Below are 16,475 nucleotides of genomic sequence, written 5' to 3'. Positions count from 1 at the left end.
AGTAAATGTTAAAAAATCCCAATGCAGCCATGGTTAAAATCATTTTAGTATTTGTATGACAATTCAAACCAGTATAAAGGATATGAAATGGCAGTATACAGTATGTTTATGTACACACATTACAGAGAATAGAAGAAGAAGAGAAGCTTTCCTCGGTGGTTCATTCGAAATCAATACTGTGCAACTTAAAAATAAGGTTTGTGCAAATGTCTGCATTTCTATTTGAAACAGACAGATCGAATATTAGTGTTCTCTCAGTTTGACAGATTAAAAGAAGAAAAAACCCTCTCATGTTGCCCTAAAAGTAGTGCTTAAAAACAACCAGAGGCCCAAAATGGTTGAACAAACCTCAGCAGTCCACCTCAAAAAACAAAACCAGTACAAAAACTTGGATAAAACATAAAATAAAAAGAACCGTAACAGTTCTATTCATGAAAGACACGAAAACATCGATTTTATGCGCATTGTAACTATATCCCAGTTTGCGCTTGGCTGTAAAATAACGCCACAATTCATAACAGCAAACTCAATGAAATTAATACTGAAAACCTCTTTCTCACACACACACACACACACACACACTCACTCACACACACTCCCACACACACACTCACTCACACACACACACGCACTCACACTCACACACACACATACACACACACACACACACTCACTCACGCACACTCCCACACACTCACACACTCACTCACTCACTCACTCACACACATACACACACACACACGCACTCACACTCACACGCACACGCACTCACACAAACCCACTCCTACCCCTCACAGAATACTTTCTGTATTTTTACAAAAAAAACAAAAAACAGTTTACTTCATTTTTATACCAGTTTTACAAATGGAGTTTTTTTTGGCGATTTTGTCATGTTTTGCTCACTTTTGGGTACAAATTTGTCCCCACAATATGGTTAAGTAGCTATACACACACACACACACACACATTCAAACACACAGAAACAACCCCAGGTAAAGCTACTATCACCCTCCCTCAGTATTTACAAATAGGCAATTTTTGTAAAGGGACTTTTGAAGAGTGAGAAAACATGAACAGATCCACCACAGAAGTTACAAAAAGTTGGCCGGACGTCCTGTTATCATCCCAACAATCTTTTAGTATGAGCCCTTATTAGCCGGCAGTAACTGGACCCTGTATTCAACACAAAGACACAGCCTTCCAAAAACACGTTCACCGTGAATGATCAGAGATGGCAAGTAGAAATGTTAAAAGAGTAAAGTGAAAATATCTGCTCATCGCCCCACACAGAGGGAATAAAACTATTTAAAGGGCTTTTTAAAGCATTTAACATTTTACAAACTGAGATCTCCCTTTAGATTGAACCCAAGCTGCCTTCTTCATACAAAATACCAAAGCACCACGCTAGTCCACATGTGTTCCTAGCCCCTCAACACGCCTTTCATATTCATCTAGGTAATGAAATTATAAAGTACTGTATTAAATAACCAAAGACACTTTTCTTAATCTAAAAGTGTTTGTTACTAAAGTTTAAAGGACATGCCCTTTAGAATTCACAGATACACTAAAATCATTCAACAAGCAGTAACATAAACCTCTCCCACCAGTTCTGTGGCCCCTCCCACTTGCTTTGAACCCCTCCCATTTGTCATTTAAAGGAACAGTCCACCCAAAATTAAATTTTCTGTCATCATCAATTTACGGATATCAAAACTGGCACAGAATGAGATTTAAGAGCTAGGGAGAACTGATCCTCACACAAATCTGTCATAAGAACTATTCCTTTTAACCTCTCCCACTTGTAAATATTAACACGGCATTACCAAACCCCGCACAAACTTTTAGAATACAAATTCAATCAAGCTCACTTCATAAATCCCACCCTATTATATTGTACATAGAACAATTATGAACACGGAAAATTTCACAGAAATAATAACAAACTCTAACCCAACAAAGTGCAAACTGAAGCTGCTGTACGATTCCTACCACAACATGTGCTGGTCATCTTAAAATAAAAGACAGTGTTTGTTTCAAACACACCAATGTTTCTTTCACCGCCAAAGCAACAAAAATGACAAGTAACATCACTAACAACATTTCTGTCAAGGACACAGGCTTTAAAATGGACCATTTCCACAGGAAAATCCATTTGTCTATTTTATCCCCCATCCGTAAATGGCAGCAGCAGGTCACATGGGTTTGCTGTAGCCAAAGATTCCTACAGGGAAGTGTTTCACGTGAGTCGGCCACTGCGCGGCCAGCTGGAAAAACTTCACGTCATGCCACTCTACGCCATCGATGGACACTGCAGAAACAAAGACAGTTTAACTGATTGCTGTTAGAAGTCACACAGTAATATATCTAATAGCACATTTATAATTACTATAAAAACACACAGCAATCATGTCTTATCCAGATTTTCAGTTCACCAAATCTAGTAGCAGAATCTTACCAAAATCATACCAGAGTCATACTGAACCAAATTTCCTGATTGTTTTAATTTAACATATAACTGTAATAAATACTGAAATACAGTATTTATGATATACACTACTGTTAAAAACTTTTACGTGAGATTTTTTTTACAGTTATTGAAAGAAGTCTTATAGAGGCTGCATTCATTTGAATAAAAAATACAGTAAAAACAGTAATATTGTAAATTTATTGTAATTTATTTCTGTGATGCGCAGCTGTATTTCCAGCATCATTACTCCAGTCTTCAGTGTCACATGATCTTCAGAAATCATTCTGATATGCTGCTTTGCTGCTCAATAAACTTTTCTGATTATTATCAAAGTTGAAAACAGTTGTAATTAATACTTTTGTGGAAACAATATGTTTTGGTGAATAGAACATTCAAATGAATTTGAAACAGAATTTTTTCGTTACATTATAAATGGCTTTACTGACACTACATCCGACCATTTTAATAGGGACCCATGCAAGGTTTTGAATATTACAAGTAGACAAGTGACCACAGGGTGCCAGTAGAGTACAACCAACAAATTACACATTCATTCTGGGGTTTCTACAGTGATTAGTGTAGGTTTGTGTCTGTGTGTTGGTTTACCCTTCAGCATGGTGTGCTGGTGTTTAGCGGTGCAGATGAGTCTGCTGATGCTGTCTATCACCTGACTCTTAGAGTCCACATCCTTCTCTTTTGGCTTCTTGCTCAGGAAAATCACTGAGAGTAGAAGGAAACCAGATGTGAAGCAGCAGTAACAACACATGGGAAACAAATTCACCACTTTCGCAGCTCATTTTAACCAAACACACCTTTCTTGTTTTTCTCCTTCATGACAACGGTCATGGCCATGCCAGGAGGGGGTGTTGGCTCTCCTCCGCTGGGGATTCGGGAAACCTGCAGCGAGCGGAAGTTGCTCTTCAGCGTGTACTTACTTCCCGCATCTCTTTTCTCGCCCTCTTTCTTCTTCTCTGCACCCTGTAACGTCCAGTAGTCCACTTGAAGACCCATTACCTCCCCTCCGGTGCCTGGAGAACTGCATTACACATACGTTTGAGATATAAGTGTACAGTAGATGTACAGTAAGGCGGTTCACGTGTCTTTTTCCGCTGACACCAATGGTCATGTTCAACTTCCATTTCCAACCTAATTTTTTCTCATTGTCTACATTATGTTGTCCAGGAAAATTATCAGCATTCTTTAGTGTTTGCATTAAACTTGGTAACTTTGGTTGAATGGTCATGTTTGACTCATGCTCATTTCCAACCTCATTTCCCACTGAAATGGTTTACGGTATGTTGTCTGGGACAACGATCAGGATTCTTTGGCGTTTAGCCACATATGCACAGTTTCTCGTACCCTGCTCCAGAGAGACTGGCAGAAACAGAGGGGGATGACGGAGGGGTGGAGGTCATGTCTTTCCCGTACGGTGTTCCCGTCTGTGCTGGAGGTGAGGAGAGCATGTTCACACTGCCCACCATCACTGCGTCATCAGAGTCCACTGCCAGATGACACACACAAACACAAACACACATTAGTCATGTTTCACTGCTGTTATTGTGTTCATTGTGGTCTTGACTCTAGTAAATCCTACCTGATGTAGATAAGCTGTGCTCCACAATTCCCACTTTCACCAACTGCAAGAAAACACATCCGAATCCTAAATTACATAGGTCAGGTATGTTTGGAACAGCATAGATTCTGTAGTATTTTTCGTATGCACAGAATATCCACAAAATGTGCAATATACATCCAGCACTGTGCACAATACTGTATCCCACAATGCAATGTGATGGAACCAACCGCTAGTGATATCAGCTGTGATTTCTAACATCTTATTCTTGATCAAAATGACAAAAGTTAAGCTGATTTTATACAAAATTGGGTTAAAAACAATATATTTTTTTTATAGATAACTGGAAATGTACACATGTAATGTAATCATGACAAGTTGTGACAATAATGTAAAAGAAATGTAGCATACTGTTGTTTATCTAAAGTTTATCTTTACACAATTTTGTTTCAAATATTTCATTATACAGTATATACAATATATAGTAACCAGTACATAATTTGCTCTACACAATGAACAAATTTGGTATAAAAAATTACTTCTAATATTCACAAATGATGGCCGTGTAAAATCTTGTTTTTGTGCACTTACAACTGCAGAACATATTATTAATGCTATTAATGGTTCCCTGTTTGTTAAAAGCGAAAAAAAGCCTGAAACCTTTCCAAAAAAAAAAAGGAAGTAAAAATGTTTGTTTGCCCACTTCAGGAGGTTAAACTAAATATTATAAGAGCTGTTTTATTTTATATTTATTTTAAATGAGGTTTGCAATTTTTGCAAACACTATCTGACAACAACAACAACAGAGGAAATGAAAGAGAAAGCATTTCTCACCCCAATGAATGGGACAAACTTCTGGCAGGAGTCTTCGTCAGGGCTGTCGAGGTCAAACAGGAGGGAGTGGTTAGCACAGGGCTGACAGGACGTGTAATGTTAAGCTGTCAGTGAGGGTGGATGGTCTGAGAGATGCGTGTGAAGTCGTCGGGATGTGGGGGGTGAGAATGGGGGTGTCAGATCAGATAGTGTGACACAGAGTGGTGTCCTCTAGTTGACAGAGAGCTGTGAGACCACATTGAGTGTGAGGGCTCATGCCATGAGAGGATGCTCGGATAGCTTCTTACATCCACCAATCGGGGTGTAAGGCTGCAGGCTATGGGCGCGCTTCATTATTGAACACACTGTTATATAGTCTTTTAATCTTTCGTGACTCTTCCCAAGAGTCGTCTACAACTGAAAGAAGCTGTTCTCCAACACTCTAGAAACCAGAACACAAGGAACTCCCAAGATTCTGATTTTAGTTGACATAAACAGAGCCGGCACGTATTCTTGTGTAGCCTTAACTGTCAGAATAAAGCCTGATCCACATTGCAGCTTTTTGTCTGACCAACATGTACAAAGACCAGTCACAAATCTGAAGAAGCTCTCTGCTTCCAAACATCTACTATAGGTGTCACAACAAAAAATTTGAAGCCACAAACCGGTAAACTCCACCAACTGGGTTAATGTCTTTTAAGAGTTTCCATGATAATAGTAATAATAAAAAAGGAAGGAAAATCTTAAAAAACAAAAATTGTAATACATGTGCCAGGTTCTTTACCATTTTTATGAAAAGTTTAAATGTAACGGTTTAATTTTACATCTAAAAGTTTAAATCCAACATATTTTCCATATACCGTGAATACATGTGTGTGCACAACTTAATCATTACTTTTAAAAAGTGTTTTAAAATGATCATAAATTCTTAATAAATATCAAATTACTATAGAGTTGCACCACATGACTGACCAACCTTGTGCTGTTAGAAAAAAAACAAATTATTTTGTATTTTAAGAGACTTGTACAAAAAGTCAATCTCTATATGACATGATTTCCTGTTTTATTAATTTATTTCTGCATGTTCTGTTGTTCGCACCACTTGACTTTTGATTTCAGCAAACTTCTCAAACATTAAACAGTCGCTTTTACATTTTTTAAAAATGTTTTCCCTCACTCTTTGTGAGAGAAACAAGGTAGAGAGGCCAGGGAGCATAAACAAAATTGTAAAAATGTGACTTCAAGAACATCTAATTAATTTTCAATGGGTGAAATCAAGTTCCATTCTACATTTATTTTCCTTGCCGAATGTCCTATTTCACTCAGAACAAGTAATCCATACCATTACAGAAATAAAATGGGTTCTGAACATTGTTTAACATTTATTTTAGGCCCAGCTCAAATGCATCAGCTAATACAACTGTAAAATGAGTGTGAGGAAGGGTTGGAATTATTGCTGATATTTTAATGTGGTCTGATGACACACCTGCAGCACAACACTCATCCTCTGCTGTCCATTCTCACTTCATTCATTTCTCTTTGTTGTCTCTCTATAGGTGTTCTATCACTTTCTGTACCCCTGGGTTTCTCTTTGTATATCTCCCTTTATCTTTCTCTAGTTTGTTCGGCTTCAACGTGATAATTGGTTGTGTGACCTTTTGTATTTGTGCTTGTCCTTCTGCTGGAGAACTGCAGACTATCACAGATTTATGTTCCAGTCGGTGTGTATGTACTATGTTTCATCCAGTATTTGGATGATTGTTTTTCACCGGACTCATTTAGCACAGGCTGCCAGTGGTAAAAAACAGGATTATACGTTCCTTTATTCCCAAATCATTCCAAAACCTGTTCTAATAAGAAGGCATTTAGCCAATGCTTTGGACACAATATATATATAGCAAGCAGCTAAAATCTAATTATTTTAATTTACTATTAATAAGTTGATCACATAAATGAAATTGATTTCATTAATGAAAATTAATCATACAAAGTATTAACAATAACTCTTAAGTGTCTTCCTCACTGAACAGAATAGTAATATTTCGTATAGAAACAATAACAGGTATGAACCTGCAACCTTTCAGTTACCACATTTTAAAACCACCGTAATACACTCGTCTCTTTTCAAAGTTAGTCATCATTTCTTATCTCCAAACCTGTTAAACTCAAACCAAACTAAATCCGTTAAAGACACAAAAAGACTGAATTATGAACACAAAACACACAGTGAGCAAAAACTAGTAGTCACGCAGACAGGTGTGTGAGGTTAACATACTGAGAGCATGAGTGATTTAAACCACAGCAAACATTAAAACGTCAACCCAAACACACGATTAGGTACCTGATGTAAAAATCAAAATACAAACTTCTCTTCCTGGAAGGCAAAAACAAAAGAAAAGGAGGGAAAAACCCAAAGCATAACAGTTACTGTGCCATCCTCAACACACGTCCACTTCTCAATGAAAAAATAAAACAAGATCAAACAAACAAGTGACAATTAAAAAAGAAAATGCAAGTGTAACTGATTGTTTGATCTACTTTATGAACTAACTGACGATAATGATTATGATACTCATAATAATTTGTTGAGTGAATCTCACTAAACATGTCTAGGGTTGGGTATCGTTTTAATTTGATCAATTCCGATTCTGATTTCGATTCTTTTCGATTCCAATGTGATTAAATAATGATATCAAACATTTATCCTGTGTCTCTTTTTTGCAAACCATTCATTGGAGCTGAACACCATGAACAAAAATCAACAGGCTACATAAAAACTGGACTCTTTAAGAGCTGTTTGTGTGCAAAATAGAACTGCATGATTCTGGATAAAAAAAAATTTCCCCAATGGAAGTTGTGGTTCTCTCATGATTCTGAAGAAAAAACATTAGACAACTAAACAAAATCACATGTAATTTTTGAAAAAATTATTGCTTGACTCACTCAAGATGTACTTGTTTCATTACTGGATGAATCAGCGTTCTTTTCGCCACCTACTAGCGTAACAATGTAACCGATCTTCATTTGAAGTGTCAAATTACTTTCAAAAGGTGATTTACTTTATTTTAATCACTACACATCATACACAGTTTATATCTGAACTATAAACTTTTATCCCAGTACTTCTGTGATTTGAATGTTTGTAACAGAAACAATGATACTGTGTGGCTGAAAAGACTGTGAAGCTGTTTCATTCATGACAGATGACAGCTGCTCTCTTTAGGTCAGTGCAGCGTGAACGCAGATTTAAATGTTCAAATCACACTGGTGTGATCGTACGCTGCATGGACGAACCAAGTGATCACAACATTGATCGCACACGTCAAAGGTTGAGGAACGAAACAGACGAATCATTGTAATTTAGGAATAGAATCACGTCTGTGTTTGAATCGTGTTTGCGATCTTTAACGATCTATTAAATTAAAGTTGGTGGTGACACCTCACTTGCAACATGTTTAGCTATCACAGATATTATACTGAGCTTTTTTGGCTTCTGATCGCAAATGTATCCAAACTTTGGAGAGCTTAGATTAGCGAGCAAGGTCCTGGCAGATCGCTAGCTCCGGTCCTCACAGATGAAGAAAAAAAAGCGCATAGGAATCGATAGGTGGAATCGAAATTTTAATTTGACAACAAGTATCCGATTCCTGACCTTAAGTATCCGATTCTGGAATCGGAATCAATTTTCGATTCCCAACCCTATACATGCCCTGCAAATAAGCCTGGTCCTTTATGGGCTGCCAGCACAGGGCCCCTGAGAATTTGCTCATTGGCAAAACGTTGGCCCCTTAGCACTGGCTCTGCATGGGCAGCCCTCACTTAGCCTCCAGGAAGCCTTAGCGCTGTTTTATTGAAAATAATAAAGTTTGAAGTCAACGTTATGGAGGTAAGCGCTTGCTTTAGTTGGGTTCCTGATCCTTGACTTTTTAACTTAAGTTTTTCTCAGACTGCTGTAACTGTGTTTCTGAAGCACATTTGTTATAGCAAAAGTTGCAAGAAAAAAAACTTTTCACATAGTGGCCCGATTTCCTGATCTCAGTTTGATCTGAGGACATTATTTAGATTGAATTATTTCCCATTATAGTAGCCCTAGAATACCACTGCATGAAATTTTTTCCTGCTTTAATATTTTGAATGTGTAAAATTATTTGGACAGGATCATGTAGATTCACACAGATATCACGATTCAGTGTATGAACCAACAATGGTGACAGTCAACGAAATATTCAGATCAACTCTGAACATCAGAAAACAAGCTTTTCGTTGATTGTCACCATTGTTGAGGTTCATACGCTGAATCTTGATATCTGTGTGAGTCTACATGATATATATAATGACTTAAAAACATTCAAAATATTAAAGCAGGACAAACATTTTTATGCACTAGTATTCTAGAGCTACAATAAAGTGAAGTTATTAAAGCTAAATAATGTTCTCAGAGATCAGCCTCTGGATGAGATCAGTGAAACAGTACACTACATGATGACTGTGTCATCAATAAGTAACCATCACCATCTGATCAGTTTGTTTTCGCACAACTTTTGCTACAACAAATGTGCTTCAGAAACACACAGTTATAGCAGTCTGAGAAACATTAAAGTTAAGAAGTCAAGGGTCAAGTACCATCAAGATTACTTTATGACAATCAATCACATTTCCCCTAAATTCTCATGGCTGCAGTGTATCTGCACAATTGTACTTTTTTGTTATTGTCAGTGGTGATTTTGACGATTCTTTACTGTAATAATTGTTCTAAAAAAAGCCTTAATTTTCTTGAACTAACATATAATTTTATATATTTTTCTTTTGAATTTGGAGTAAAATATGGCTTGGGCATCTTTGTAAATTTTGTAAGCTTAACCCTTTACATTTAGACTTTAGACTTCTGGGGTTAGGACACACTTTATTCCATAGTTTTTTGACCAGATGGTGAACAAACATACACTAACTACATTTAAGTATCAGTAGCTGCGTTTCCATTACCCTTCAAATTGCGCAAATTGAAATTGTGAATTGAAAATACGCCTAATGCAAATGCGTCAATTTAGCAAAAAACACCCATATATTGCAAAAAAGTTTTTATGCTCGCATGAGGTGGTTTTTCAGGCAATTTGAAAAAGGAATATTTTGCAAAACTGCAATGGAAACGGGTTTTCCGCAATAACAGGTCACATGGTATAAGTGAAAAGTCATATAGATAAAATATGATATAGATATATTAGATAAAAATTGTGTATCTATATTAGATATATACACAATTTTGATTCTCAATTAAATTTATCTTGTTTTAGGATGTTTCAGTATTTTTATCGGAAAACTAGACATAAATATAAATATATATATATATATATATATATATATATATATATATATATATATATATATATATATATATATATATATATATATGTGTGACAAATATGCAAAAAATTTAAAAAACAGGCAGGGGGCCAACACTTTTTCACACCACTGTATATATATATATTACATTTACATTTAGACATTTACATTATAACATGGGTTAATGGAAAGGCCGTCATTTCGTAATACTTTTTTATTGACATTTATAAAATATCGCCAAAGTTTTGTGCAAATCTGTAATGGAAACGCGCTTACTGACATGTGCCACATCATTAATTAGATATTCTCAAGCATGCATACACAAGACCATACCTTTTTTGTTTATAGGTGAGCATTGCTTCAGAAATAGGGAACTGGTGGGAGAGACTGGCTCCAGCCAGATACTGTGAGACGCGTCCGGCCACATCAATATTATCTGTGGACATCACACGCGTTAAGAACCAGCATCAAAACAGATAATAAAGGCATCAAATTTGAAGAGCCCATATTAGCACAGATTTGAACCTGAATTAGGAGCTTCTAACCTCCCGAACACATCCCTCCATCCGACGTCCATGAAGATGTTATTGAACTTACTGTCAAATGTTGAGATATACTTGGCCAGTGGATGACAGCCTGATCAAAAACAAAGTACATTTTGTTCACATTGAAGAAATACCAGAGAATAAATTGGTTGTCTTTCACATCAGATAAAAAAAAAAAGAGTCCAAAATAAACACTCCCTAAGCACCAAATATGTAAAAAAAAACTGGTTTTGGTGCATAAATAATACCACCAGCTGGGCAGCAATTCTATTAGGAACATAATGCATGTTTTAATTGAATTGTGTGAACCCTCCTATTAAGCCGCGAAAACAGAAATATGAAAAATCTGTCACAAAACCTGTCTTCACGTTTTTCTGACACATACAGTTTTACTGAGGGAGGTGTAAATGAAAAAGCAGCTATGAAAACCCATGGTCATTAATATATAAAATATATATCAAAATAATATATTAAAAAGAAATCACTTTTGAGAGATAATTTTGGCATGTGCTTCAGATGCTTTATTCTGCTTACCGACAGGAATGACTAGAAACCGAATGTAGCTCAACCAATCGGGCGTCTTGTTGGCGAGCTGCTCCACAAAGCAGCGAAGGACTGTGCTGAGGTAACTCTGATCGCCCGCCACTGCCACTTTAATGGTGGGTGGTGTTTGTGCATTACAGTTGCAGCTGGCACAATGATAAACACCAAAAGACAAAAAATCATGCTCAAGTTCTCACAAATTAATACCCACTCAATTAATGTTCTGACTTATAAAGCGTGCTAGGGTTTATTTGTGTATTGTGAGTGCACAGTGAGGCTTACAATCGTTGAATCCTGGTGACGATGGTGTTGAAGGCGGCCTGAACATCTGCGGGGGAAACGGTGGACACAATAGGCTGCTTGTGCTCCTGAAGAATCTCATTCAAATACTGCCACAGAAACAGAGTTCAGAGTTCAAATAGCAGCATGAGGGAATTAGTGCAAATGCTAAAAAGACAGTGTGAATGAAAACAAGTTATGAGGACAGTGATGTGCATAATGGCTATCCCTGCGGGACACATCAGCCTCGGGTAAGGACGAATGTCCAAATAAATCCAAACAGACAAGACAAGTGATACAAACAGTTCGTATTCCCAGGTTAATGCGTCGGCCCTGTATTACCATAATAACCATCTCCTATTAAAATAATGTACTATTAAATAAATCAAACTGTGAACTCTGGGACAAGTAAATCAAGGACAAGTCTCCTCTTTTTTAATTATAACTCTCTTATAACTCTGTTACTGCTCTGAAGGCATCATCGTATCCAAACTATAGGGATGTGGGATTGACTAGTTGATTCCTCATTCTGCACTAACTAGAAGGAAAAAATACTAATAAACACTAACACTAACCCACCAACTTACATATGAACTCATTTACGTACTTGACTACAGAAGATTGCTAAAAAATCTATAAAGTGACTACACAAAATCACCTGTTTTATGTAATAACTCTAAAACACACACGTTTTCTTAATTGGTAATTTCTTAATTTTCTTTTTTGTTCTGTTTTCCACTAGAAATATTGAAACACCAACATGATATGTTTTCTTGAGAAAGTTAAGTAAAGTTTAGTAAGGTTAATGTTACACTTAAAACAAGAAGAAATTATTTGCCAACATGGTAAGGAAAATATAACTTAATACAAGATATAATCTTAGATATATACACAATTTTGATTCTCAATTAAATTTAGCTTGTTTTAGGATGTTTCAGTATTTTTATCGGAAAACTAGACATATATATATATATATTACATTTACATTCAGTCATTTAGCAGATGCTTTTAACCAAAGCGACTTACAAATGAGGAAAATAAAAGCAGTCAAAACTAACAAAAGAGCAACAATATATAAGTGCAAATGACAAGTCTCGGTTAGCCTAACGCAGTACACGTAGCAAGGTGTGTATATATTAGGGCTGTGTATCACCAGCAAAGTCACGATACGATACGTATCACGATACAGAGGCCACGATACGATACATGACTGCACTGAATTTCACCTCAGCAGAATTTAGAAAAACAGCTGTTTATCAAACACTGCTTACTATAGTGCCATTTCTAAATATTGGCAGAGCAGGCAGTTGACCTCTGCATTATGAAGGGCCTCCATAACTGTACCACAGTACAATATAGGTAATGGCATATGTTTCATGTTTACATTGTGCACTCCCCACCAGGTACAATATTCTGATTGTTTGCATCTTGTTTTTAAGCCCATAAATAATAATGTACTTGTTATAATAAATTTATATTGTAATGTACTCATTCAAAACGGTGGTAATTCATACATACACAGCCTCTCTCTCTCTTTTTCTCTCTCTCTCTCTCTCTCTCTCTCTGTCGTAAATGAACAGTTGATGAATCACACTTTTCTGAGAATAGACTTGAAGTGGAGATAACTAAACTGCAAAACTGCAGCTGTTTTCAGAAAGCAAGCGCGTTTATCCAGTGGAGAGAGAGCGCGTGAGCACAGGGTTGCCAGGTTGACAAAGATAAGTAACACGTTTAGCAGATATTTCTGTATTGCGCAAGTGTGAAGCTCTGTTTTGGGGATTACGTCTCTTTATATCAGGCAACCCCATTGTGTTCCTCTGTGGCCAGATTATTAACAGATGCTCTATTCATTCTTTTTTAGAAACCTCGCAATTTTCTACTAAATTTTAAACGTTGTAAAATTAAGCGTGGTCCACTGCTGCACACGTGCCACAGTCCTGTATCGATACTCATATCGTCAAATCTCTGTGACGATACATCGTCGTATCGATATTTTGAACACAGCACTAAGAGGTGTGACATGCGTTCTTTTCGGCTCATTAAAGATTAATCTTGCAGCGGCATTTTGCATTAATTATAGAGGTTTGATAGAAGTGGCTGGAAGACTTGACAAGAGAGCATTGCAATAGTCCAGCCTGGATAGAACAAGATCTTGAACAAGGAGTTGTGTTGCATGTTCTGAAAGAAAGGGCCTGATCTTCCTAATGTTGTATAAAGCAAATCTGCAGGACCGGGCAGTTTTAGCAATGTGGTCTGAGAAATTCAGCTTATCATCAATCACAACTCCAAGGTTTCTAGCTGTTTTTGAAGGAGTTATGGTTGATGAGCCTAACGGGCTGGTGAAATTTTGATAAAGTGATGGGTTTGTTGAAACCACAAGCAGTTCTGTCTTAGCCAGGTTGAGTTGAAGGTGATGGTCCGTCATCCAACAAGAAATGTCTGTTAGACATGCTGAGATGCGAGCAGCTATTGTCGGATCATCAGGATGGAATGAGAGGTAGAGTTGAGTGTCATCAGCATAGCAGTGATATGAAAAGCCATGTTTCTGAATGACAGAACCTAGTGATGCCATGTAGACAGAGAAGAGAAGTGGTCCAAGTACTGAGCCCTGAGGCACACCAGTAGCTAGATGTTGCGACTTGGACACCTCACCTCTCCAAGATACCTTGAAGGACCTATCTGAGAAGTAAGACTCAAACCACTGGCATGCAGTTCCAATAGGGTTGACAGGAGAATCTGGTGGTTCACCATATCAAAAGTAGCAGACAGATTCAGCAAAATAAGTATAGATAATATATATATACTGTATATATTAGGGATGTGCATCTCATGACTCAGGCCGATACGATACGCATCTCGATGTGTAGCCAACGATACGATACATTAACAATACATATGAAGCAGCTACCTATGCGATGCGATTCACCCCTGTTACGATGCAGTGCGATACGATTTTTACACAAAATGCATTCGATGCAATGGAGAAAATATGATCCCTTTTAATGCCTCGAGGCCCGTTTCATAAAACAAGTTTACCAAATAAGCCAGGCTTATTTCAGTTAGTCTGACTCGTTGTCAAATGATTTGGTTCTATAAAGCAAACTTAACATAGATTAATCTCAGTCACTGTGGCAAATTGTGCTGGGAAACTAACCTGGTCTAAAGCAGGCTAACTGTCAGACTAAGCGGAGTTCCTCTAACACTGACCAGTAGGAACACAATGATATTGCTACTCTCTCACATACTATTATTTTACTTAATTTTTTTTTTACCGTTTCTAGCATGCAGCCTTTCTCTCTGGTTTTAATACAGCTGTACCCTTTTATAGTTTGCAGAACAGATAGCAAAACATTAGAACATTACAATCTAAAATAGCTCTTTAAAGCATTAAAATAACTAAATTAAAAGTTAAAATCACTGAATTAAAAAGGAAAATAAATAATAAAGAAAATTACTATATTTTAACTGGTATAAGAAACACACATTAACACATCAGAGCTTAGTAATTAGTACTGTACTAGCTTACATTTTATTTACCTATTACAAGTCCCTTCACAGTTACTGCTATCATAAAAATACACTTATATGTAGGTTTAAAATTCTACAAAAGACACATTTAAGTTACATTTTATATTTTAGCAAAATGTATATTTTACTCAGAATTATTGCGAGTCAATTGCATTGCGCTCTGTCTGTTAAGTGTGCATGCGCGCAACAGCGCTCGTTCACTTGCGTAAGCCTCGCCCACTCCTGACAGAAAAATTTATATATTTGTGTGACTTTCTGACATTTACAGATGAAAAATATACCTGTGACATGTCAGTTATGCACTGAGGAAAACACAACGTCTCAAATGCATTAAACAGCACAGATATATTCGCTGTTTGCGATGGTGCCTCTATTTGATCCATGATCGACATTAAGGGCTGCTTAAGAATAAGTGTGCACAAATTAGTGAGATTGTGTGAACTTAATTTGTCGTTTATGGAACCGCTTTAGCCCTGATTGATTTGTTAGGTTATTTCAAGTCAGGTTTTGGACTTTAATCCCAGTTTTTCCTCAGGTCTCTGTAGTGTTGTTTTGATGCGTCATATTCACGCAGCAGCAGCGGTGATGAGAGAGCGCGCTTGAGTAACAGTTTAGAGAGAAGAAATCAATCTACATATAAAATATTGGTCACAGATTATTGGTCACTTTCTAAATAATAAAAGTATAGCGCATCCACTAGTAATTATATATAAATCGTTTTTTACCGATGCAAATATGTTAGAAACGATGCATCGCTATATAAATGCCAACTTGTATCCGATGCACACTTTTTAAACCGATGCATTGCATCGTTAACTTTTTATGTCAATGCACCGAGCGAATCGGGCAATCTTCCCATCCCTAGTATATATATATATAAGTACAGTACACACCTGTCCCTGCCAGTCTGTAGTGTTAATAAGAATGATATTCTCCGGCAGATGTTCGTCAGAATTCAGGATCTGGTTGAGTTGATCGTACACTGATTTCCTCGGGACCTGCGACAGGAAGGACACCAGGTCAGAAAATGAGCACTTGTATACACAAATCAGTCTTCCAGTATTTCCTTATTCTTATCCTGGCAGACACAAACACACTTACACAAACCTGTGTGATGAGCCTGGAGTCTGGCGAGGTCTCGCTCTCAATGCTGCTGGTGCGATCGCTCTGAGCTTTAGAATTCTGTCTGTCTTTCATGGATGTGCTTCGTGGACGTCGCTGCAGCTTACTGTCTGTTTTACTGGCCACCCAACAAGGAAAAAGACATATTAGAACTGCTGGAATGAGAACAGATATTATAGTTCCTCCGAGAAGTTTTTGACACAAGTCCTCCAAGCTGGAAAACCAAGCTAAAACCTGCTGATCCAAGCTGGTCTGGTGATTGACC

At 37.1% G+C, this 16,475-nt stretch overlaps 1 protein-coding gene across 2 annotated transcripts in view; it reads right to left on the bottom strand.

Moving 5' to 3' along the window:
* Positions 1-618: 618 nt before the first annotated feature.
* Positions 619-16,475, bottom strand: part of LOC107550685 (phosphofurin acidic cluster sorting protein 2-like) — a 74,371-nt gene continuing 58,514 nt past the window's right edge. The window contains exons 13-26 of one of the 2 annotated variants that reach the window (XM_016232029.1): positions 16,196-16,328; positions 15,982-16,086; positions 11,564-11,670; positions 11,273-11,427; positions 10,719-10,829; positions 10,527-10,629; positions 7,195-7,227; positions 4,875-4,917; positions 4,062-4,104; positions 3,827-3,968; positions 3,280-3,503; positions 3,074-3,187; positions 988-2,308; positions 619-673 (exon numbers count right to left, since the gene is read on the bottom strand). In XM_016232029.1, coding sequence (XP_016087515.1) covers positions 2,193-2,308; positions 3,074-3,187; positions 3,280-3,503; positions 3,827-3,968; positions 4,062-4,104; positions 4,875-4,917; positions 7,195-7,227; positions 10,527-10,629; positions 10,719-10,829; positions 11,273-11,427; positions 11,564-11,670; positions 15,982-16,086; positions 16,196-16,328 — 1,429 coding nt within the window. In that variant the 3' untranslated portion in view covers positions 619-673; positions 988-2,192. Of the gene's footprint in view, positions 674-925; positions 2,309-3,073; positions 3,188-3,279; positions 3,504-3,826; positions 3,969-4,061; positions 4,105-4,874; positions 4,918-7,194; positions 7,228-10,526; positions 10,630-10,718; positions 10,830-11,272; positions 11,428-11,563; positions 11,671-15,981; positions 16,087-16,189; positions 16,329-16,475 lie in introns of those variants that run through there. The other variant, XM_016232028.1, reaches the window with a different exon arrangement.

Source organism: Sinocyclocheilus grahami, unplaced genomic scaffold, assembly GCF_001515645.1.
Source record: "Sinocyclocheilus grahami isolate Dianchi unplaced genomic scaffold, SAMN03320097.WGS_v1.1 scaffold405.1, whole genome shotgun sequence".
NCBI classification, from domain to species: domain Eukaryota; kingdom Metazoa; phylum Chordata; class Actinopteri; order Cypriniformes; family Cyprinidae; genus Sinocyclocheilus; species Sinocyclocheilus grahami.
This window is presented reverse-complemented; position numbering and strand designations above follow the sequence as displayed.